The sequence below is a fragment of the Plectrocnemia conspersa genome, unplaced genomic scaffold (genome assembly GCF_051122295.1).
Source record: "Plectrocnemia conspersa isolate PC_06_02 unplaced genomic scaffold, ASM5112229v1 ptg000005l, whole genome shotgun sequence".
Lineage (NCBI taxonomy): Eukaryota > Metazoa > Arthropoda > Insecta > Trichoptera > Polycentropodidae > Plectrocnemia > Plectrocnemia conspersa.
This window is the reverse complement of record NW_028277169.1, coordinates 31,817,014-31,840,843: the sequence shown is the minus strand read 5'-3', so window position 1 is coordinate 31,840,843 and position 23,830 is coordinate 31,817,014. Positions and strand designations below refer to the sequence as shown.

The 23,830-nt window shown below is 34.3% G+C and overlaps 2 protein-coding genes across 6 annotated transcripts in view; one reads left to right on the top strand and one right to left on the bottom strand.

Moving 5' to 3' along the window:
- The window catches only part of LOC148235436 (deubiquitinase DESI2), a 74,444-nt gene that overhangs the window by 40,275 nt on the left and 10,339 nt on the right, over positions 1-23,830 (top strand). The window lies entirely within an intron of this gene.
- On the bottom strand, positions 819-16,584 carry LOC148235437 (calpain-B-like). Of its 4 annotated transcripts, XM_088186981.1 has the most exons (17): positions 16,423-16,584; positions 15,789-15,907; positions 15,645-15,713; positions 15,441-15,575; positions 15,209-15,377; positions 14,966-15,147; positions 14,794-14,907; positions 13,974-14,080; positions 13,619-13,907; positions 13,446-13,553; positions 12,930-12,972; positions 12,721-12,853; positions 4,028-4,155; positions 3,828-3,949; positions 3,457-3,530; positions 3,127-3,223; positions 819-2,743 (listed from the first exon to the last, which is right to left on the bottom strand). In XM_088186981.1, the coding sequence occupies exons 1-16, from the start codon at positions 16,525-16,527 to the stop codon at positions 3,168-3,170; spliced, it is 1,953 nt and encodes a 650-aa protein (XP_088043107.1). In that variant the 5' UTR covers positions 16,528-16,584; the 3' UTR covers positions 819-2,743; positions 3,127-3,167. The 4 variants fall into 4 exon arrangements, with proteins under 4 accessions (XP_088043107.1, XP_088043106.1, XP_088043105.1 ...); XM_088186980.1 differs by having other exon boundaries at positions 819-3,223; XM_088186979.1 differs by lacking the exon at positions 3,127-3,223.

The following is a 23,830-nucleotide window of genomic DNA, read 5'->3' as shown; positions in this document are numbered from 1 at the left end:
ATTTTTATAGATGACGTTTAACATTATTCCAATTGTTTAATTTTATTATATTATAAAAAAAACGCGTTTTTTCAATTAGATATTCTAAAATAATATTTTTTGCTAAATATTTGTTATTTTCATAAAAAAAGAAGAAAATAATATCGGTTTTTTGAAAAATTTTTGAAAATATTTCGGGCATGAAGTGGTTAAATCAATGTGTTTATGCACACTACCATTAAAATATAACCTAAATAGCACTGTACAACAATTCAAATTCAGCTGCATTTTAAAAAACTTAAAAATTAAATTAACCTATCTCAATTAACCACTCAACTTTTTCATCATCATTAAAATGGGCATATAATTTCATGTCGAATGCTCAATACATAACGACGTGTCACTTTTACGATAATAATTACGTGTCACTTTTACGATAAGGTGACCAAATTTTGAAAATATCAAAAGAGGACACTAAAAATAAAAAGATACATACTTTTTGTGGAGGACGTCACTTTATTGTAATTCACTATTGACTGTGAAAGTTGATAATAAAGCTCATTTTTATTCGCGTGTTCGTTTATTATCAGGGGCAATAAACAAATAAATGTGTAATACATACACAATTAAACAGATTAAAAGCTTGGTATAACTGTCAGGATCACCCGTGACAGTTGTAATAAAATTATTAGCAAGAATTTGCTAAAAGCCTATATAATTAATTGTTTTATTTTTTGAAAATATCTAAGAACGAAAATTTTTTTACGATCAAATTTCTGACAAGACTTCCCATGGTAGTTGCAATAAAAATATTCACATGGATTTTTCTTTTCTTGTCTGTATTTTATAAGCACTCGCAAAAAGGACCTGACCAAAGCTGAATGGTTAGTGCCAAATATATAAAAACGTGTTTGACATCTCCGCCACAGGTATTGAATGCTTAGATCTCCACGTTCCACAGAATTACATCAATGCAGATTTAACCGATTTTCGTATCGCCGTTACTTCAAACAAGATTTTTACTGACATTAACAAAAATTATGTATAGTTTATCTGATGTTAACAAACAAGGAACTGGTTAGTGGTCGATGTTTGCTGTGTTGCGACCATCAGCTTTGAAAGTTTGTCAAAATGACACTCAATACTGTCGCCAATCAACGCTTGATACTTACCGGAGATAGAGAAACTTAAATTTTATCAAATTTGTTCAAATAAGCGGCATTGTGAATTTTTCAATTGATTTAAAGAATATGTTTTTGCATAATCTAAAAATAATTTTGAATTTAATAATTAGATGTTAAATTATTTCAGATGATTTAATTATTTATTTTTATCATTATTAGATTTAAAGAGCTGCTACACAGAAGACTGGTAGATTGCGGATGGAGGGACCAAGTGCAGCTGATGTTCCGAGAAGTCATCAAAGAGAACGAGGGAGGCACTGTCAGCATCGACATTTTAGTGAATACTGTGACACCGAGCGCGAGAACGTTAGTGCCGGATCCGGTGAAAAAGAACTAATGCAAAAGATCAAAAACCACCTACATGCACATAAGGATTGCTGATGCGATTGACTTAATTTTAAACACTACACTCATATATAATATACTTTCTTAATTTGTGATGTATTACTCCTAAATCAACATTATATGTTTACTCCGCTCTGTGCCGTTGCCGCGGATGCACACTTCTGCACGTCGCTCCGCTGCCGTACAAAGCCACGACTCCCATCATTATTTCAACCATGGCCATTGCAACTGGACAATATTGGCGCCATGACCTTTGGAACAATGAAGGCGTTCCTTAACGCTCCGGCGACGTCACCAATCCTGTTGGATCGGTACTTGCAGTTGTCGAAAAAACAGCTCGGCCATCAACCGAAGTGAAAAGCATTGCTACTTTGAGCCAGAACCGGTTCGAGAAGCTTCCGGAGGTGATAAGCAGCAAACGACCGAGAATCCCGACTGTTATTGTGGTAGTAGCAGGGATACATCTACAAACGATCGACTTAATCATGTCGATCATTAACCCTTTATTTAGTAATAAATAAAAAAGCATTTTGGATTGAAAATATAAATATTTTTTCAACTTTTAAAGTACATCTTATTCAATATAAAAATAATATACACATCACAAATAGCCACATTGTAATCTTAACCAACAGTTAGATTTTTTTAACATTCATACAAAGATTCAATTTATAATTTTGTGGTCGGTAAAATACGATTATAGTAAAAAAAATGCAATAAAAATAACATTGTAAAATATTGATATATGTAAAAAAAATAACAACATTTTAATTATTATTTATATATATCACGAAAATTAGGTTTGTGTGAAATGAACACAATTAATCTACGACTATAGGCACTATGTTTAGTACACAAGCTTAAAAAAAGTGACATTGTAAATATTTTTTTATACAAATACTTTCAAAATTAATATATTAGTAATTGTAATATAACATTTATTAAATTATATATATTAATGAGTAATACATATATACTATATATATATATATATATATATATATTTTTCTCCTCAACTCACAATTTGCAATACATTGAGAATAACGATTCGTACCACTTAACAACAACATACAATACAAGGATAATATTTTTAAGGCATTCATGAAAATTTAAACATAAAATAAAAACTGTTGAGATCTTAAAATATTTTTAATACGACTTAAATTAAGAATAGATAGTTCTCTTCAACCAATCTTCTAGGGTGAATGCAGCAGTTGTAGAGCGGGGCGAATTCGCTTTGTCATGAAATGAGTGAAAATTACATAATAAAATTAATATCTATTTCAGAACAATAATATACCCGATCATATAAATTCAATCAATTTCACATAATTAATATATCGAGCATGATTGAATTTATTGGCTTGGTATATGTTACTCGAATTAGTTTATTAGTACACATTTTATTGGTGCTATACAAATGAGGTTCCCTTTTTTCTCATCTAGTGAAATAATCCAACGATGGCGTGAACATTGGATTATCTCTCTCAATTTGATGAAAGCTGCAATAGACATCAAATTGTAATATTGAATTAAGCCAAGCGTTCATATTAATTGTGGAAAGCTAGCCATATTTAAACAATTAGTGACGGTGATCGATTGTCTATTGTTTCAATACTTGTAATGGTGATTTCATGACTTGTCGTTTCCATCGTCACTTCAAGAATCCATGTATTGCAAACCTCTTTTGAGATTCTCCAGTGGTTCTTTCTTCTCTACAATTTGGATAAGAGGGTTTGTTGAGGTGGGATAGAAAGAAATAATAATTATAAAACGTACGTACAAAATTAAGCCATGTTATATTAACGTTAAAGCCAAATCTAACTTATCTATTATATTATATCATTTAAGCTATATTCAATAAAAATATAGAAAATATTTCTCTAACGAAAATTAAGCAATATGAAAAACTATACTATAACTAAAAATAAGTTTTATATTAATTTACCGATTATAATCTTCAAGCAAACAGCACACATGATAAATTCATCGACAGCTATAAAACCATCACGAGAACAATATCTGAAATAAAAAGTTTTAATTAGGTTGAATATTTACTGGTGTAACTCTTATTATATATTCTTTTTTACATGTATATTTATTTTTTATTTTTTTTAATATTTAGAAAACTATGAGCCATTTTTTGTTTGACCTCAAGACTTAGACCAATGTTTAATCATATGTAAACACGTGTGACATATGGCTTTGTTTTTTTGACAGAGTTAAAAAATATAGTGCTAAGAGTTTATAAAGTATCATTCTGACTTTGTTTGAAAGTGCACTTGTAATATAAAATAAAATAAGATATAACACACATACCTTTGAGCCAAAAAATTCAGAATATGACTATTGAGTGTATATCCTGATGAATTAAGAGCACCGCGGAGGCTAGAGGCTGGTATGCTACCAGTACCGGTTGGATCATACAGTTTGAAGACTGCCTAAAAGTTGATATAAAACATGCATTGCAACATAGTTCATTAAAATACGTCATAGCGCTGTTGAAAAACTACACAAACCTTCCATTTACGAATGTCCAGCCAGAGAGATTTGAACTCTTCGAATCCAAGCATGCTTGAGCCGTCTTTATCTAACATTTCGACCATTGTACAGCACACGTCTTTAGAGAATTCTTGAGCGTGAGTTTCTAGTACAAAATGAATATGATGGAATCATTAATTATACTGTAGACAACATTGCAAAAGCGACATACATGTCAATGAGAGATCGTCAATATGCTTTATATCTATGTGAATAAATGGTTAGCATGCAATTTGTATAATACATAAAATAAAGCAAAAAATATAATTATTGATGGTATAATATATAATAATGTGAAATGATCTTTTGATCCATCTGTATATAATATACATAAATATATAGATTATAAATAAATGATTCGGAGACGTGTCAGAGTAATAGTCGTCTCATAAATTATTTAAAAAAGTACACCAAAAAACGATTATTACCTTTCCGAAACATTTAATTAAAGTATACATTGATCAATAAAGGATCTAAAAAAATATATATGCATTGTATATACACATACAAAATTGCGTTTTGTGGACATTATAGAGCAGCATATGATTTCACTAGTGCCTATCAGTAAAATTTTATTTTCACTAGTAGAAATATATATCAAGCAGTGAAAATGTATTCGGATATGATTTTACTAAAACAGTGAAATAATATTTATGCTAGTGAAAATATAACTTCACTGGAAAGTACGCATTTACTGTAACAGATATATTTGTTTGTATTAAGATTATTTATTACAAAAACATTTTGACAATCTCAATCTATTGGTGTGATAATTTTTCATCTGAAAGTAGTGTATGATATAAAGTATGAGGACCGAGATGAAGCGCAGAACCTTTGTCTCCTCTTTCTACCTGGTTGGTTCAGTTGGACGGCTTCGGGTCCAGTTTGATCCTGAGAGTCCAAGTTGATGCCGATCTCTTTGCAGATGGGCGTGCATATGGCACAAACTATTTGGTCTAGGAACCCTCTCTCTTGTTGCGGTGCACCGGGGCCCGGCCCTCCTCTTCCTCCATCGGCCGCTTGCGGTTCAAGTTCTATTGCAGGAGACAACAGGATAGTGAGGAAATGCGAAATGAGCGATTTGATGACCATACAATAATTAATAATTTGTCCTAAATTCTGAGAATATTCATGGATACAACAATATCAAAAATATGAATCAAATAGAGATAAATCTAAAACTTCAAAAATAATTTATACATAGATTACTTAATTAGTATTTTTACTATTTATGGCAATCGTCAGCTGAAAAGTGGTCTAGTTAAAATTTAAATCTAAGAGTAATTTCTCAGAATTTAGAGAAAATTTACTACCGAAAAGCAAACCTGAATTTTACAAAATTTGAATATTTTCTTGGTTATTTTCTCAATTTTAAGGCATGGTCAACAAATAATTAGCTATGATTAAACTTAAGAAAAATAACACATAAGGTACTGATTTATGTCGCAAAATGGCCACGCACTGGCTGTTGTAATAATATAATAAAAGGAATGACAAAATTCTTCCTCTTATTGAAAACACTTTTTAAAATTCAATGACGACTTTTTACGTCACGCCCATTATGTATGAAATATCATTAAGAGGTTAAATGAGTAAATGGTTTTAACACTTTAGATCAATTCGTATCTAGTGTGTAAAATAAAATATTAGACATTTAATATTGTTCTTCATATATAGCAGTATTTGCTGATGACTAAGACACTCTTATAGGACAAATATTTTTACACGAACCTGGCGTCGCAAGTCTAAGTCTAGATTAAACCCAAATTAATAAAAATAATGAAAATATGTACCTAATCCAGGGCTGGCCCGAAGCGCAGGCAGTACAGGTAATCGCCTGGAGCGCTAGACTTTGTGGGGCGCCGTGATACCAAATAAAGACGCAATATTTACTTAAAATTATCAAAATATATTGTTAAAGAATATAATCTGATATTATTTACCGCGCTGAAGCGCTGACCTAAGCTATTCACTTTAAAGCTATTAAAACATGTATATATTATTTATATTTAATGCGAATTCAAGAGGGTGGAAGAAGTGGAGTCGGGCTGTTGAAAGATCAACAGTATGGAGAGGAGACACCGACGGTGATTCTACATAGATTAAGTTCGCTATTAAACGACTAAGCTTTATATATACCGGTCATTAACTGGCTAGGTACACTGTTTCATATTTTTCAACTTTATATAAATCGAGCATCGTCAACCGTTCACCGGTTAGGTTAGGTTTTTAAACATCATACAATCATAATCATATTTTTTTCCAACTTCCTTCCTGGAGTCTTCCAATTACACTTCGACCTATTTAATGTTAGCTACTGAGCTGGTCCAGTTCGTATCATTTAATGCACTCTAACCTTCGAGTTTTCTTTATTTCTAAAAGAAACGGTTTGTGTCGGGCTTTACAACCTCTGATTTCAATATTGTTGATCGGTCATCGACGTTACTTTCGTTGACGAAACGACGGCGGGTAGAGTCCTAAATTGGAAAGTGGAGGACATCTACTCGCACAGCGACCACCGGTACGTGAGCTTTGAAATAGCCGACGAGCCCATAAAACACCGCAGCGCGCGGCCGAAGGCTGGAGCTCGCGAAAGCTCGACCGCACTGCCTTGGAACAGGTAATCGAAGCCAGACGCGAAACAGTGCTACAGACCGCCAGCAGCGGGGTGGGAGCGGAAGCGGTCATACGCTCGCTGAACCATCTTCTGCGTGAAGGCTGCGACAAGGCGCGGAGGCGCCGCGCACAGAAGGCCGGCCTACTGGTGGAACGAATCCATAGCCGACCTACGACGCGCGTGCTTAGCCTCCCGACGGCAAGCACAAAGGCACCATGAAGACGTAGAAAAACAGCAAGCCCACAAAGAGGCCAAAAAAGCACTGCGCCATGCCATCAAACAGAGCAAGACACGCTGCTGGGTTGAACTGTGCAAATCGGTCGACGCCGACCCGTGGGGAACCCCTTACAGAATTGTAAGGAAAAAATTGAAAAACCGATATGTAGACTACTACCTTAACAACCATAAAAAACACGAAGGCAGTGGTTGATGGGCTCTTCCCCCAACACCAAGCGACCGAAAGACGCAGCAGCCTGACAGAATCTGAAGAAGATTTTCTCCCATTTTCGAAAGAAGAACTACAAAAAGCCGCTAAGCGCATCAATTGCGTAAGAGCACCTGGACCAGACTGTGTCCCCAATGCGGTGATAAAGCACATTGCAGAAAAAGATCCCGCGTTGCTGTTGACAACTTTCAACGCATGTCTGGTTGAAGGCATCTTCGCATCGCCCTGGAAGCGACAGCGGCTCGTGCTCATCCCGAAAGGCAGCACCACGACGCCGGGCCCTTCAGCGTACAGACCACTCTGCATGCTCGACGGCCTAGGCAAGCTGCTGGAAAGGATGATCCTGCAGCGGCTACACCACTGCCTTGAAGATGAGGAGAAAGGTCTGTCTCCGCATCAGTTCGGCTTCCGCCCCGGACGTTCCACCATCGACGCTGCGAAAGAAATCGTCAGCATCGTACGCAGAGCGTGGCAAGGAAGCGTCAAAAGGAGTGAAAATGTAGTCCTCATTGCGCTAGACGTGCGAAACGCGTTTAATACCGCACGCTGGCGCACGACTCTTGACGCAGCGAGTACGATCGGAATTCCAGCCTACCTCGTTCGAATGATAAAAAGCTATTTCTCCGACAGGGTACTGGAGTATGATTGCATGGGCAAAAAATCACAGCGAAAAATCACAGCAGGCGTTCCACAAGGGTCCGTACTAAGACCGGCGCTGTGGAACGTCATGTACGACGGGCTGCTGAGGATGCCTATGTCGCCATCGTGGTCACGGCAAAGTCCGACCAGTACATGCGCCTAGCAGGAGAGGAAGCTCTCCGAAACGTAAAAAGATGGATGGACGGCGCGGGACTACAACCTGCCGTCCACAAAACGGAGGCCGTCTTTTTCACGAGGCGCAGGAACCTGGCGCCCCCGAAAATCGTCGTCGACGACTTCGAAATACCGTTCACTAGGACTATGCGGTATCTCGGAATAGAAATAGACGACAAGTTGCGATTTACGGCGCATGTAGAAATGGCAGCGGCGAAGGCGGCACGCGTCGCCGGAGAACTGGCCAGATTGATGCCGAACGTCGGTGGACCCAAGTCGAAGAGAAGACGACTGTATAACGAAGTGGTCCACTCCACCCTTCTATACGGAGCTCCCGTATGGGCTAACTCTATGAGGGTGGAAAGAACGAGGCTCAAGCTGGCCAGAGTTCAACGGAGAAGCGCGTTGAGAGTCGCTTCGGCATATCGCACGGTATCAGAGGATGCGATTCTGGTGATATCCGGCATTCCGCCCATCGACCTGCTTGCTTTTGAGCGACAGGCAATCTACAATGGGCGGGAAAAAGCAGTAGCCAGAGAGCTGACCATGGCCAAGTGGCAGGAACGGTGGGACGCATCAGAAAAAGGGCGCTGGACGCGCATGCTCATCGTGAATTTGAAGGCATGGAGCCACAGAAATCACGGTGAGCTGAGCTACCACCTCACACAGACACTCACGGGACACGGATGCTTCGGTTCTTACCTACATAGGATAGGTAAGGAAGCAACACCAGAGTGTCACCATTGCGACGCGACTGAAATCGACGACGCTGCCCACACGATCTTTAGCTGTTCAGCATGGAACGAGAAGAGGCGTGATCTGGAAGAAGCAATAGATACACAAATATCGCCAGAGAACATGGTCCCTTCCACGCTGAGTGACAAAAAGGCGTGGTCAGCTTATCAATACTTTATATCGTGCGTTATGACCGCCAAAGAGGAAGATGAGAGAAGCCGAAGAGCTATCCCCACCGAAGAACAAGGGCTCATTGAATAATGAAACAAAATCCTAAATCTTGAAAGATAGGAGCACAAAAAAAAAAAGGCTTCAGAACAGTCGCCTTCCAGAAGTTAATGTGTAAAAGCAATATACCTGGAAGGTGGCGGGTGCAGAGGGGGGGGGGAGTTTTAGTGGGTAAAAATCCCACACTACCAAAGGCTGAAAAATACGCCGGAGGTGCCTTTTGAAGGTTTCTCCCCTCCGGAAAAAAAAAAAACCTAACTATCGAAGCATAACCTAACATAGCTTAACTCAAAAGATTTTTGTTCAAGGGAAAATAAAAATGTATGTACACATGTTCTCAATTTTATACCTTCAGGTACACATAGAGGCGGCGCAACAGGTACAAGGTACCCAAGCTGCATATTATAAGGGTCTCCAATTAAAAAAAAATTTTGAACCTAATTTGAATTGTTTTTTTTTTAAATTACAACTTCTTTCTATGAATTTATCTACATATAAGGGCAGTTACAAGGGCGGTGCAACAAGTGCAAGTTAACAAGGTTATACAGTATAAGAATTTGCAATTAAAAAAAATATCAATTTTTATGAAAAATGCAAAAAAAAAATTTATTACAATATTTTTTTATTATTATTGTATTAAAAAAAATTAAAAAAATAAAATATTTTTTTTATTAAAAAAATTAAAAAAAAATTTTTATTGAAAAAATTTAAAAAAAAATTTATTAAAAAAATAAAAAAAAAATTTTTTGAACCTTTAAAAAAATCAATAATTTGAATTGTTTTCTATTTAAATTGCAGCTTCTTATACTGTGGAACCTTGGTACTTTGCACCTTGTTGCACCGCCCTTGTTACTGCCCCTATATGTAAATAAATTCATAGAAAGATGGGTCAATTTAAAAAAAACAATTTTAAATATTAATTTTTATAAATGCTTAATTTCTTTTAAAATTTGATCCCCTCATAATATGCAGCCTCGGGACCTTGCACCCGTTACACTGCAATGGTGATCGCTTCCTTGTGAACCTAAAGGTATAAAATTGAGAACACGTGTTCATAAATTTATATTTTCCCTTAAACAAAAATCTTTTGAGTTAGGCTATGTTAGGTTATGCTACAATAGTTGGGTTATGCTACGATAAATCGTAGCATAACCTAACTCAACCTAACTCCATTCCTTACAAAAATGCATTTTGCCTGAAAATAATAGGTTTATATATGGAATTTACTCAAAATTAAAGACTCGATAACTTCCACTGCTTTTATTATATCAGCATAATTTTTTTGCCAAAAAATAGACCTTGTCAACATCTCAAATATATTTATTAGCCAGCTATATCCACCATTTTGTTTCAAAATAGTGGCTATTCAAAAATTAAAAAAAATTGTATCTTTGGTAAAAAATATTTTAGAGAAAAAAGTAAAGAAAGTAAAAATGTTTTATATTAAAAATGAAAGTAAAATAAAAATTAAAAAAAAAAATTTTTTGTTACATTTTTGTCAATTATTTGTTTTTAAGACACGATCACTGCCGTAGGTTTTAACATTTTAAATTTTTTCTAAAAATAAATTTAGTATTTATATTTGCTCAGTTTATTAGGCATGTTAGTTTTTTTACATTTTTCAAATCAAAATTGTGACGCCTTTTATAATATGGGGGCCTGTGTGCCTTGCTTTAATAATGGGGCATCCCTTAAAATGGTGTGTAGCTCTTTACAAGTTGTTAGTCTGATTGAAAGTCTAGACGTCTAAAGCATCGCCCTTTCGTAGGCTGTTGAGTATTCACAAATATATCATTTTGTACTCTCACTTGGCATTTGACATTTCCCATTGTGAGTTTCATAAAGGAGATAAGTTTTTTTGGTACACCCTACTGTGTACTTTTTAGATTATTCCATGCGTAAAAAATTGCGGCGAAAATAAAACTACAAATTCTTAAATACCCACAATTGCAAAAAAGAGTATCGTGTCAAATATAATATTATATTACTTTAATTTGAATATTAATTTTGAGCTCATGTAATGACTCAGGGCCGGCCCTAGGTTATTTGGCGCCCCAGGCAAAACCTAAATTTGCGCCCTCCCCCCCTATTAATACTTTAATAACTCATTACATGAGCGCAAAAATATAATTCAAATTAAAGTAATTTAATATTAAATTTGACACCATACTCTTTTTTGCGATTGTGGGTATTTAAAAATTTGTAGTTTTATTTTCGACGTGATTTTTTACGCATAAAATAATCTAAAGAATGCACAGTAGTGTATACAAAAAAATAATATCAGATTATATTCTTTAACAATATTGTTTGATAATTTTAAGTGAATATTGCGCCTTTATTTGGTATCACGGCGCCCCACAAGATCTAGCGCCCCAGGCGATCGCCTGTACTGCCTGCCCCTCGGGCCGGCCCTGAATGACTTATTAAAGTATTAATAGGGGGAGGGGGCAAAAACTTAGTTCTTGCCTTGGGCGCTAAATAACCAAGGGCCGGCGTTGACCTAATCCATCCATTAAAAAATGTATTCTCACTATTCTTTCTATGATAACCTCAAATACGGCTATTTTTGTCGAAGTAACAAAATACAATCTATCAGATTTCGGCTACTAAAGAATTAAGATTTCTCCCATTTTATGCATTGAACTGTTTATCACTCTATTACGTGACAATGACCATCTTAACGCAGTATAAATATCATAGCATGGCAGCTAAAGGGTTACTAATTGTCTCCTTTAGAATTACCAGTAGAATTTATTAAGCAATCCATTTGCAAACCAAGCGTGATGTTTTTTTTAATGTATATATATATATATAATATGATATATAATATGTACTTATGCTAATTCTCCTACTATTTGCTAATTCATATAATCAACTAGTTGCCCTATAGTATTTGATTTTATTTTTTTATTATTCTTACAACGTTATGCTCGTCTGCTATAGTAAAACCAATATAAATAAATGGTAAACGGTTGTACTAAAAGTAGTGTAAAAGTTAAAAAAGTGAATATATGCTAGCGTCCTCATCTTTTGCTAATTTATACTGGTTTTTCTTTATTTATCTTTTTATCCTTATATATATCTATTAATAGACTCGTTTAGTGATGATAGTATTCTTTTAATTTATTAATATATTTAACAAAAACTACATATTTTACGACGCTATAAAGTTATACTTGTATACTTTGCAATAAATGAGCGATGAATAAATCTTGAAATTATGCCAATTTTGCGAAAACATAAAAATTCTGATACAACAAAATCCTAGCAATGTGACCATGAAACTAAAACATTAAATCAATTTGAATAAAATTAAAAAAAATACAACGATGCATCATAGATTGAACAAAAATTATAAATTAATCAAAATTATATTTTACATTTTAAATTATAGTATAATTAGACATATAATAATAACGTTAATTCATTAGTGCATTAAATTAATTACGACTTGAAAATAATCCTAAAGCATGTCTAAATATATAAGATAATTAATAATACAGTTATGTAATGGCAAACTGCAACCAAGCAAAAATGTAATGGTTTGAGTTTCATGTGGTCATATTACTTCAATCAAAGTAGTATTTATTATCAAGATTTAAGATTTTCATTAGAAGTGTGGTTTGTAAGCGACAGATTGAAGCTATGCAACTTATTGAAAATCGCAACTAGTCTTTCATCCAAGTGAGACTATTTTCTAAAACTTAAACTAAGTAGTTATATGTGATAACGAGTAACAAAACAACAAAAAACAACTTCAGTCAGACAGACATGAGAGTAAGACAAACGATACAAAAAAACAGATAACATTACAGAAAAAAGTTAATACTAACCACAAATCGAATGATCGAGGATTTCCTTTAGCTCCCTCATATCGATTTCTTCGTCGTCGCCGGCCAACTTCAGGAAGAATTGCCTAACTGGATCTTCAGACTCTGTTGGGAGTTGAAGATTATCATTCTTAACCTAAATCAATGTGTTATAAATGTAAGTAATTTAAAAGTACAATAGTATCATGGTTTGAATGGTTAAATATACGAACCCTATCGTCAATATCTCTCATTCCGATATTTTCGTCGTTCTCTCTGCAATAAAGAATGATTATTAACGTTGATCTATGTAATATATAACGAAATCTATTTATTATCTATCGACTGAATTGAAATCTCCAACTTTTTTAATACTCTCATTGTAATATTATAACCGCAATACTTCACTGTGTGAAAAAAATATATTACAACTAGAAATTAGCATAAAAAAAGCACATAGATCAACATATATTAACTTTAAATTATGTTAATCAGAATCACGTAAGTGATCACTGTATCATATTTTATTTTTTTAATACTCGTGATTAAAACGAGTCTTTGAGACGTGGTTTTGGCGAAGAATACTCTTGGATATAAAGAGGACCGATCTATCAATTTTTATAGAGCTCAAAATCGAGAATATTCTATCAATAATATCTAAAGAGAATACTCCAGACAAATTTACATGTTAAAGAAAATTGTGTTAAGTTACTAGTAGTTTTTGAGAAAAAATAGTTTTAAACACTTACTCAACAGTGCACATTTTCACCGTGAACACACGCATCACGAATTCGCGTTCTTCGTTAGAGTTATATGTACTCGGAATAATGCAGTACTGGCCAGGAGGTAGTTTAAAACTGAAATAATGTATCAATTATCATAAGATCTTTGATGTTTATTGAGATAAGACCTATAAACTTACCGGCCGCTGACTTCTCGCAAGTTGTTGAACGGGCTTCTAGCTACTGAAACGTTATCCTTGAAGAAATCCATTGGCATCGGCTTAGGTCCGTTTGGATTCTGCTTGTATAAAACGAAACCGATAGTCGCACACTTCAAACCGACGGAGCCTCTGTTCTTCTGCATCAAAGCCACAATAACTGTGCACTCTTTTTGATCGTCGTCTTCATCAGGATCGGTTAGAATGAGAGTGTATTGTGGATTCTGCCAAAACGTGTTCAAGTTATTCCTGCAACCTCCAGCAGTTACACCTAAAATAAATGAAATTATTATTTATGCAATATAAGTAAAATATTTTATATGCTTTTCAGTCTTACCTTTGACCCATTCTCCTTCAAAAATGTTCATCTCCCATTTCTTTCTGTAGCCGGATGGAGTCTCATCGGGATCCAAATAGCCAGGGATCAAGTTGCAGATTTCAACCCTATATTTTTATAAAATTATATACTTTCAAATACCAAATTTTATTATATAAGTTTACTTTCTATAATATATGTTTGAAGTGGTTTGAAAAGCGGCTTTAGAAAAAAAAATTCTCAAAAATTATAAATAACGCACAAAATCGAAGTGAAGCGGAAGCGATAAGACCGTTCCAAAAATAATTTTAGAGCATCTTTGTTTGCAACTGGTTGAGGTAAAACCAATATACTACGACCGTCAAGTATCTTCTAATTATATTGGAGATCAGAAATACTGAATAATAAATATTTAAAAATACATTTATACAATGTTACTTCATTCAAAATTGGTCGCAAATTTCATTTAGCGTTTGGAAGTTGTGTTAACAGTACGTTAGTGTAGTCAAATAAGGCGAAATAAAGGATAATTCTTGGAATCAAAGATAGAAAGCCTTTGTTTCAAGGTTTTAAAGACGGGCTGAAAAGTTTCATAAGATCGAGCGTCAGCTAGATGTCAAAGGGCAGAAAAATCGTTTCTTTTTCTTCAAATATCTCGCTTCCTATACATTGAACGTAATTTGGTTGTAAATTGTTTCACAATACTTGTTGAGCATAACATCTTCTACAAGTTCGGTGACCTTTATTACTACGTATGATGGACCGTTTTGAGATATAGCGCGGAGAGCGGGAAGCGCTAAGCATTAAGTCTAAATCATATTCATTTTATATTTATATTCACCTTGTGAAATGATTCATGAAATCTTTATGAGACATCCAAAATTCACCGTCTTCTTCGAAAGTCAAGCTAAGCTCTTTCTTTTTAGATTCAGATATGAAGCTCCAATCGGATGATCTATAATAAACCTAAGTTCAAAAAATGTAAAAGAGCAATTAGTTCGCAAAAAACTTACTTATCACTCCAAGGTCCGTTCCACTCGACTTTATTACCCCACGGATTTCTCACTCTCAACAACGGAGTCTTTAACCTGCATCCGGGTGTTTCAATATCGACATAGCACACACGAGTGATACTATAAGAATGTCCTTTAACCAAACCTTCTGGTGTTTCAGCTTTCAAGACACTCCGATCAGGCTATGAAATAACAATGTATTAAAATTTCAATCATAAATAATGTAAATAATTTAAAAAATACCTTAATACTGCATCCCATTAGGGAGCCACGTTGATATCCTTGCAATAATATAGCAAAAAGATTTGGAGGTGCTTTTCTTATCTCGTACATCTCGGTGACTCCGCCAGTAAAATCCTCCATAGCTTCACAGGTAGATCCACCTTTGAGCGCCTCATAAGATCCGTGAAGTCTAAATAGATTTAATAGTATTACATTTTCATTAAAATTAATACATTTATATGAAGAAGCTTACTTAGCATAAGCTTTCTCTAATAAGGCACTCCAGAATTCGTTTTGTTCGGTCGAGTGCAAGAAGACGAGCTTTCCACGGTACGTCGGAAGACGATCGTCGATAACGATATCAACCCACTTTCCATACTGCCAGAATCTGTGGTAAGATCATTGTTATTATGGCATGCCTCAAAATTACGTATATAAATTGGATTTGATTAATCACCGGAAATGGAAGATGCCGGCGTAATCTTCATCGAAACTTTGATCATCGGGGACGATCTGGAAAAACAATCTACAAAAAAAAAATTTAGTTGTTATTACATATTATATATAGAAGTTAATTATTTATAAGAGGATTAATAATTACTTTTGATGGAGAGTTAGATTGGCGGCGGCTGCTAAAAGCCAACAATCACCGAGTTCTCCTTGTTGGATGTCAAATCTGCTAAAGCCTTCGACGAACAGTTGAGGATTACTAGCAATTTCCTATGAACATTATTTTATTTAAGACATTACAATAGATAAAATTTCAATGGAAATAATATTGAAGTATCAACATACAATGAAGATTTGTATAATTGGATCAACACTATATTAAAAATATCTTTCATTGAAGTTCTCAACTCAGAACTCACAGAAAATATCTTCCAGATTTAAAAGTAATGAATGATTTTATCCATATTGGATTCGGGATGGCTTAAAGTTCAATGATTAAGGTGGATTTTTATTTTCTACATATATCGGAGTTCAAACATGGATTGACCCTTTCGTTTCGGAGTCTTTTAGGATTAATATCTAAATACCGATTATATAATATGTATTGATTTATGAAATTCCATGAGTCAGAATCGCTTATGAAAAGATTGCAATATTTAAAAGTATAAAAAAATCTTATCATTTCTAGTATTTTATACAAAATAATAATATTGATGCAATACCCAAAATATATTTATTTTCAAAGCAATTAAATTTACAAACATATATTATATAAATAGGCTTACCGATGGTCTGAGCCATTTAAAGTTCTTGTTGGGCTTTTTGCTGAAATACAAGCTCCTGTTCTCTGGTGGAAATTCGTGATCTTCAAACAGCCTTTTATCGGCCATGCACTGTGAACGCAGTTCTTGAAAATCTTGAATTTCCTTCGTGCTCTTATAATTAGATCCGCACTCTTGTACCTGAAAAAAGCACGAAAGATATTACATTCCAATCAATTTGATCTAACCACAGGGAGCAGAACTATCAAACGAATCTTGTGCAAACCCTCTCACCATCCCTTTTAAACAATGGTTTTAACGGACTACTTGACCCAATGTTGCACTAACAGTAGCTTGCTTAAACCTGCTCATTGGCGATGTTACCGTTTTAATGCCTGCACTTCACTTTCTGGAAGTTGTCCTAACCGAAGTTCGACCGAAGTCGCTCAAGGTTGCCGACTTCCGAATAGCGTCCACACAGCCGGGAATTTCGAAGTTCGACTGAAGTCGGCCAAGGTTGCCGTCTTCGGAATAGCGTCCGCACAACCAGGAATTTCATACGCGTGCGCGCTTCCCGACATGGAGGACGTACAGGCGGCAGCTGTCACTGCTCTATGTGCTCTCGCGTATTATAACTATGTGCGTGTTTTAAGCACAAAAAAAATTAAAACCAAATGGAGAAAAAAGAGATGGTGGATGATTGAAATGCACCGGAATAGATCAATGTTAGTAAATAAGACATTTTATGTTGAATCGAGGCTTCACTGTCACTAATAAATAATAAACAGGAAACGTTCAAGTGTGCAACTAATGAATAATTTCTATTATTTTTTAAGGAAAAGTATGGAAAATCAATTTGCTGAATTGAGATTTTATATACAATATATAGCTTAGGTCTTTCTCTTTATGATACATGTAAAATTGACTGCGGATTTTTGCGGTTTTTAACACATTGCATACCTTAAAAATGCATTATTCCTAAAAATGGGACGGGGCTTAGTCGCGAAAGTTAGGACCTAAACCTTTTAAACCATTATAACTTTTTAAATAAGTAACGTGTTAACGTCAAATTTAAAATACAGTTTTGTAATGATTGTAATTTTTTAATAATATGGTTACCGTGGTAAAATCAGTAAACGTCAAATTGTGGATCGCGTACTAATAAAATAAAATAAAAATTTGTTTAGAATCACCAAATATACACATATTTAAAAAAACGATACCGAGTATGATAAAATGCTAGTCAAATACTTTTTCTTAATAAAAAACAGCAAATTTGTGACATATACAATTTTTTTTTACGCTACGCGGCGAAATTTTTTTTTACGCTACGCACGGCCGTTCAACACGGAATTCCTCTTCCTCGGGCCTACAATTAAAGAAATACTTTTAAAAATAAAATTGCATGAATTATTTCATGAAAAATAAAAAAAAAGGTAATTTTTTAGTTTTTTTTTTAAAAAAGTTTTTTTTCTATAATGTGTTTTTTAACACTTATAAAATCATATATTTGACTAAGAGCACTTATGGAATCTAAAGTGGAGAAATCATTTTGGCCGTCCAGATCGGGCAAATACCACACAGTGCAGCGATCGTGAAGAACGCCTACGCCCATATTGAAATTGAACCGAGATACTCGTTCTATCTCAGTTTGCGAAAAACCATATCATTATCTCTCTCACTCTCGTCACTTAACACGCGAGAGAGCGAAAGGGGAAGTATCTCACCGCTCGCGCTCGAAAATCAGCTCCGCCTTCAATCTCTTGATTTCGATCCGTTCGCCGAAAATTTTCGGAGGCGCTCGAGGCTGGCCACGTCGACCTAAATTACCCCCACTTTACCTCCCGTTCGCGGTAACCTCGGAGAACTTCCGAGAGATTTTAGAGCGGGGAGAACCGAGCTCGACCGAAGAAACTCCGAATTAACACATTATATTCTCCGTCCTTGGCCAACCATCGCCTACTTTCGGAGAGTGAAGTGCAGGCATAACACTAGGCACTATCTTATTAGGCGCTGTCCTCCCTGGAACCGCAACATTTTTTTTATATAAAAATGTACATAGGTACATTAGCAATAGACACATTAAATGCACAATACTAGTTCATAACCATTTCCATTGTTTACAATTGGTTAAAAGTTTATATATTAATCCATCATGCTATACTATTTAGAAAATGTTTGTTCGATGAGGGTAAATTACTGCGGGAGATTACTAACCAAAATTAAATTACTAACTAAAGAAAAGATATCTCGAAAATTTTTGTTTGCGGTCCAATTGTTGCTAGAGTCAAAAAAAGTTTATTTTTAAAATTTCAGTTAAAAGGTCATCTCCGATTTTTATATTTTTCATGGTGATAAAAGAGGAGAAATTACTAGACGAGCTCAGAATTTTTTTATTAATGACAATAAAGAGCAAAAAAGGCACGAAATTTAAAGAAGGGCAATTAATCATCAAGAAGAACGTCTGGTCACCTTAACTAAATGTAAAAAGTGCTTTTCTTCAATTGACATGCATACCACTTTGTAGGAGCTGATGTTATGCAAAACTCTCGGCGGCGCTTCATTCTTGACGAACGTCACCTCATGTATAGTTTCCCCGATTAACTGGACACTCTCCTGGATAATGATGCCTGAGAACCGCATCACCAGTCTCCGCAGCAGACCCCTAAAGTTGAACCCGTTACCTGCCACGGTCGCGGCTTCGGCCATTGCTGCTTCAGACCGACACAACCACTTTGGAAAGAGAAAAACACCAAGGTCAAGAAATGGGAGAATGTTTTGTTCCATTAAAAAACAGCGCATGATACGATAAGCAATAACTTATACCCTCTGCGGTAACAATTGAATATTTTTATACGATAAGTTGTTTAAATAAAAAAGTATATATATTTGCAACATGGTTGGCATCACCTGCATTGAAAACCGTTATTAAAATCACTGAATTAGTTGCTATTAACAATTGAGTTGGAATATTACAGGCTATATTATATTGCTACTAGCAACCATCGAGATAAGTATAAATTTAAAATTACCCGAAATATTCTGATTTAGTATTACATTAAAGAAAAATATAAATATAAAAAGAGTTGTTATATAAATACATACATATAAGGGGCGGGCGGTGACAAACTTTTCTTTCGATCGCTCGCGTGTTAAGTGATGAGAGTGAATGAGAGATAAGGGCATGCGGACTGCACGCTCTTATCTCTTACTCACTCTCGTCACTTAGTATGCGAGCGATCGAGAGAGAAAGTAGCTCACCGCCCGCGCCTGATACATATGTATAGTCCATCTAAGATGTTAACGCTCATCATCGTTGTGTTGGAAATAAGGTTGCGTGTACGCATGCATTCATACATATACAGTTTTCCGCGAATTTGTCAACACCGATAGGAGAACGTTACCAATACTAAATTAGGGCTGTTTTAACCCTTTGGCTACCGAAATCCGATATATCGGCTTTGGCTACACTAGCGAGAACTGCCGGATCCGACGGCTCCGAAATCGAAGTATCCAATACATTTTCAACCGTCTGTAGGGTAATTGCTTCAGGGGTATATAACATTTTTTCAAATATATGTTATAAATATATTATAATCATTATTTTTTTTTAATTTCATTATTATTTTTATTTATATATATATATATATATATATATATATATATATATATATATATATATATATATATATATATATATATATATATATATATATATATATATATATATATATATATATATATATATATATATATATATATATTTATATATATATGTATATGTGTATGTATGTATATATATATATATATATATATATATATATATATATATATATATATATATTTATATATATATGTATATTTGTATGTATATATATATATATATATATATATATATATATATATATATATATATATATATATGTATATATATATATATATATATATATATATATATATATATATATATATATATATATATATATATATATATATATATATAAATATATAAATTTAACCGTCTGTAGGGTATTTTTACTTGAACCATTATTTAAAAATATCATATTTTATTAATTTACGAAAAGTTTTATACCATTGTTATCGATTCCTGTCGGAGCGCCGCCGCTCACATCTCGTAATTTTTAATACGTCATGCGATAATGACTCTTATTACAGCGTAAATACGAACTAAAATAACACACAATCGCATATTCATCATTAATTAGGTCAAGTTCGCTGCAGACAGCGTCGCACGTGCGACCGTATGTTTACAAACTAAAATACACATTTTGACTTTTTAATTATTTAATAAAAAGTCCCGGCAGTTCTGGAACATTTTTCCAAAAATGCCCGGCATCCAAAGGGTTAAGGGTAGGGTGACCATACATTTAAAATCGAATTAATAAAAATTTTTCGGTGACAGGATTATTGCACAAACAAAAATTGCGAACACGATATTTCCACGCACCGAAAATTCTGAACATAGGTTATTGTTTGATTATCAAATATATTTTACATTTAATTCTGTATTATGAAGTAAAAATTTGTTTAATTATATAAAATGTAAGTATATTATACCAATGTAAATTACTAATATAATTGTAAACTATTTTTAAAACATAATATATTTATATTAAAATCATATTAACATATGTTATATATACAGACATTATTTTTTAAATATATTTATGTATTCCTAAACAACGTAGCTTAGCCAGTTTTGAGTTTTACAAATTTAAGCAAAAATTTAAGGTTCGTATTTTTCAGGTCAAAATCTATTTTAAAATATCTACATATAACGATAATAGATAATAAAATGTCCATACCTCGTGTTGATAACCGTTGCCATGTTTATTGCTAAGATAATACGATTTTGAAAATAATTTATGATTAAGAGCTTAGAATGAAATTAAGGAAAAAATCAAATAAATTATTTCATTAATTTATCATTTCTGTATTAACTAATTATCACTTTTACACGGATAATTAGTTAATACACAAATGTTTCTGCTCATTTATAAAATCCTGGACTGTGGAATGTCAATTCATAAAATCAACTGAATCCAACTCTTTTGTTTTAATAAATAATGTTAAAATAATATATTATGTTTTTATTTATAATACTTATTTTAATTTAAAAAATCATAGCAGCAAAATAGTAAGCGTGACAATTCTTAAAAGCTTTATTTGTTTTAAACTTAATTTAAAAATCGTTGCTATTATTTCTATTACTATAAATTTAAAACTTTTCTGTCGGAATTGGAGTAGGAACAAAAGGAAAAATCGGAGTCAAGATTCGGTAAATTTTGAAATGATTCCACAGCCCTGGTAAAATCTATGAATGCAGAAACGTAAATAAATTTACGACTATGTAAATTGTTTACGATACAATTGTAAATTACAAATACCAATAAAAAATAATAAACGATAATAAATTATTATAATATTAACGGTTGAATACACCTGGTTATGGACACAAGTTCACGCCGACCGTTTGTCCTCGCAGTTCAAATGTTAAAGAGAATGAGAAGAACATTACTGATTTAAGCTAGCGCTTAAATTGGTAATGAAACCACATAGAAAATTTATTAATTAGTCTCTCACTCTATTCATATAAATAAAGTGGTGAAAAAGTAGGGAGCGGTTTGCGGTTAGCAAATTTATTTATGGTCACCCCACACAGCGCTTTTCCATTGGCGAAGGTCAGTTAATTTGAATTATCAAATTAAGTCTAAATGCTTATAAAACAAATAAAATATGGAATATTTGGGTAAAATGTATTTTGTACTAAAAAATAACTCATTTGTATTTTTCATTAAGGGCTGATTTACACGATGCCAGTCGGCGCGCCAGTCGAGGCTGCCAGTCACTGGATGCCAGCAACTAGCACCGTGTAAACGCTTAACGCCAGTCACTGGAGAAGCCAGTGCGCCACTGGCATGCCAGCAGCTGGCAGCGCCAACTCCCTCTTCCACCACACTATGGGCTGATTTACACGCTGCCAGTTGCTGACATGCCAGCTGGAAATTGACTGGTGGTTCACTGGCACACGACGACTGGCATTCCAGTCCACTGGCGCCTTACCGTTTACACAGTGCCAGCAAGTGATAGAATTATTGTTGCGAAAAAGCGCTACTCACCTTGCGCCAGTATACCGATCTTTTAAGCTGTTAACCGGGTATGACGTATTTTTACATCTCACAAAAACAAATAGTCATAATGGGCAGGACGTAATGCCATTTGCCATTTTTACCGTGGGGCCTGGAAGTATTGTTTTACCAGGGCCCGGGTTCGTTCTCGGCGGCCCTAGGTGTTACCAGAGTGCGGCCTAGTTTTGGCTATAATGAATAAATAAATATACCCCCACAATAATATATAGACCACAATGCGTCCATAAACTGCGAGTATCTAAATGAGAACAAATAAATACTATGGAACATGGTTAAAAAGTCGGATAAAAAGTTTAAAAAAATTTTTAAAGAGTCTTTTAAAAATATGCGGATAGATGGTGACGGGTGGCAATTAGACACAGATTGAGCCGCTACAGTAGTATAGTATTTTTTTGTTCTCTTCCAGGTACTCGCAGCATATGAAGGCATTGTGGTCTATATATTATTGTGTGGGGTCTATATGTTTATTAATTATAGCCAAAATTATTAAAAACTATATAATGTTACATGTTAGAATGTACGGCAAACAAGACATCACCGCCGTTGTCTCTGCGTCAAAACCCACCAAGAGAACGTGCCACCGTCGTCGATGTTACCAGAGTGTCGCCAAGTTTTGGTTATAATAAAACCTACATCTATATAAATGCGCCCCTACAGTTTGTGTTGAGGATATCGCTTTGCCTATTGTTGACGCTATATTCGCATGCCTTTTGTAGTAGCTAACGCTGCAGGCAGTAAAATTTGAGGTTTGGCGAGTTTTTGTCAGTCTGTAGCAACCATTTGGATGGAGTGGGTAATGTTCCGAACTCTATTAAAAACATTTTTTTATTAGAATCTTGAGCCAAACAACGATATGTCGTTGTTTAGCCCTCAGCGAGTTAACCCTTTGACAGGGACGTTATTTCAGATTTTTACAGGAGGAGGGGCAAACGCTGGCCAGTCAGTGGTCGTTCAAGAATTATAGTATTTCATTAAGTGATATTGTATTTTTGTAGTCAAATTCAAGAGAGAAAAATCCCTCCACATGCCTCTTTCCCCACAAGATAACGTCGCTGCCCTTTGGGTATTACGCTGATTTTAAAAATCATACACTGTCACATATTCATCGATTAATGCTACATATGACTAGTCCGCGCATTCAGATATTCTACACCTATCATTTGTCGTAATAAATCTGGAAAACGACTGTTTTTATAATGTAGATAAAATACTTTTTGCTTGACTGAAATTTTTCAAAGTACTAATTATAAGACTTAAAACAT

Bases quoted from the DNA above. Each gene is read 5' to 3' on its own strand.
- LOC148235437 (XM_088186979.1), bottom strand. From the start codon at position 16,527: ATGGCCGATAAAAGGCTGTTTGAAGATCACGAATTTCCACCAGAGAAC. The intron at 15,576-15,644 runs GTGATTAATCAA...ATCTTACCACAG, and splicing joins GCCGGCATCTTCCATTTCCG to ATTCTGGCAGTATGGAAAGT. The intron at 14,908-14,965 runs GTAAGTTTTTTG...GGTTTATTATAG, and splicing joins AACGGACCTTGGAGTGATAA to ATCATCCGATTGGAGCTTCA.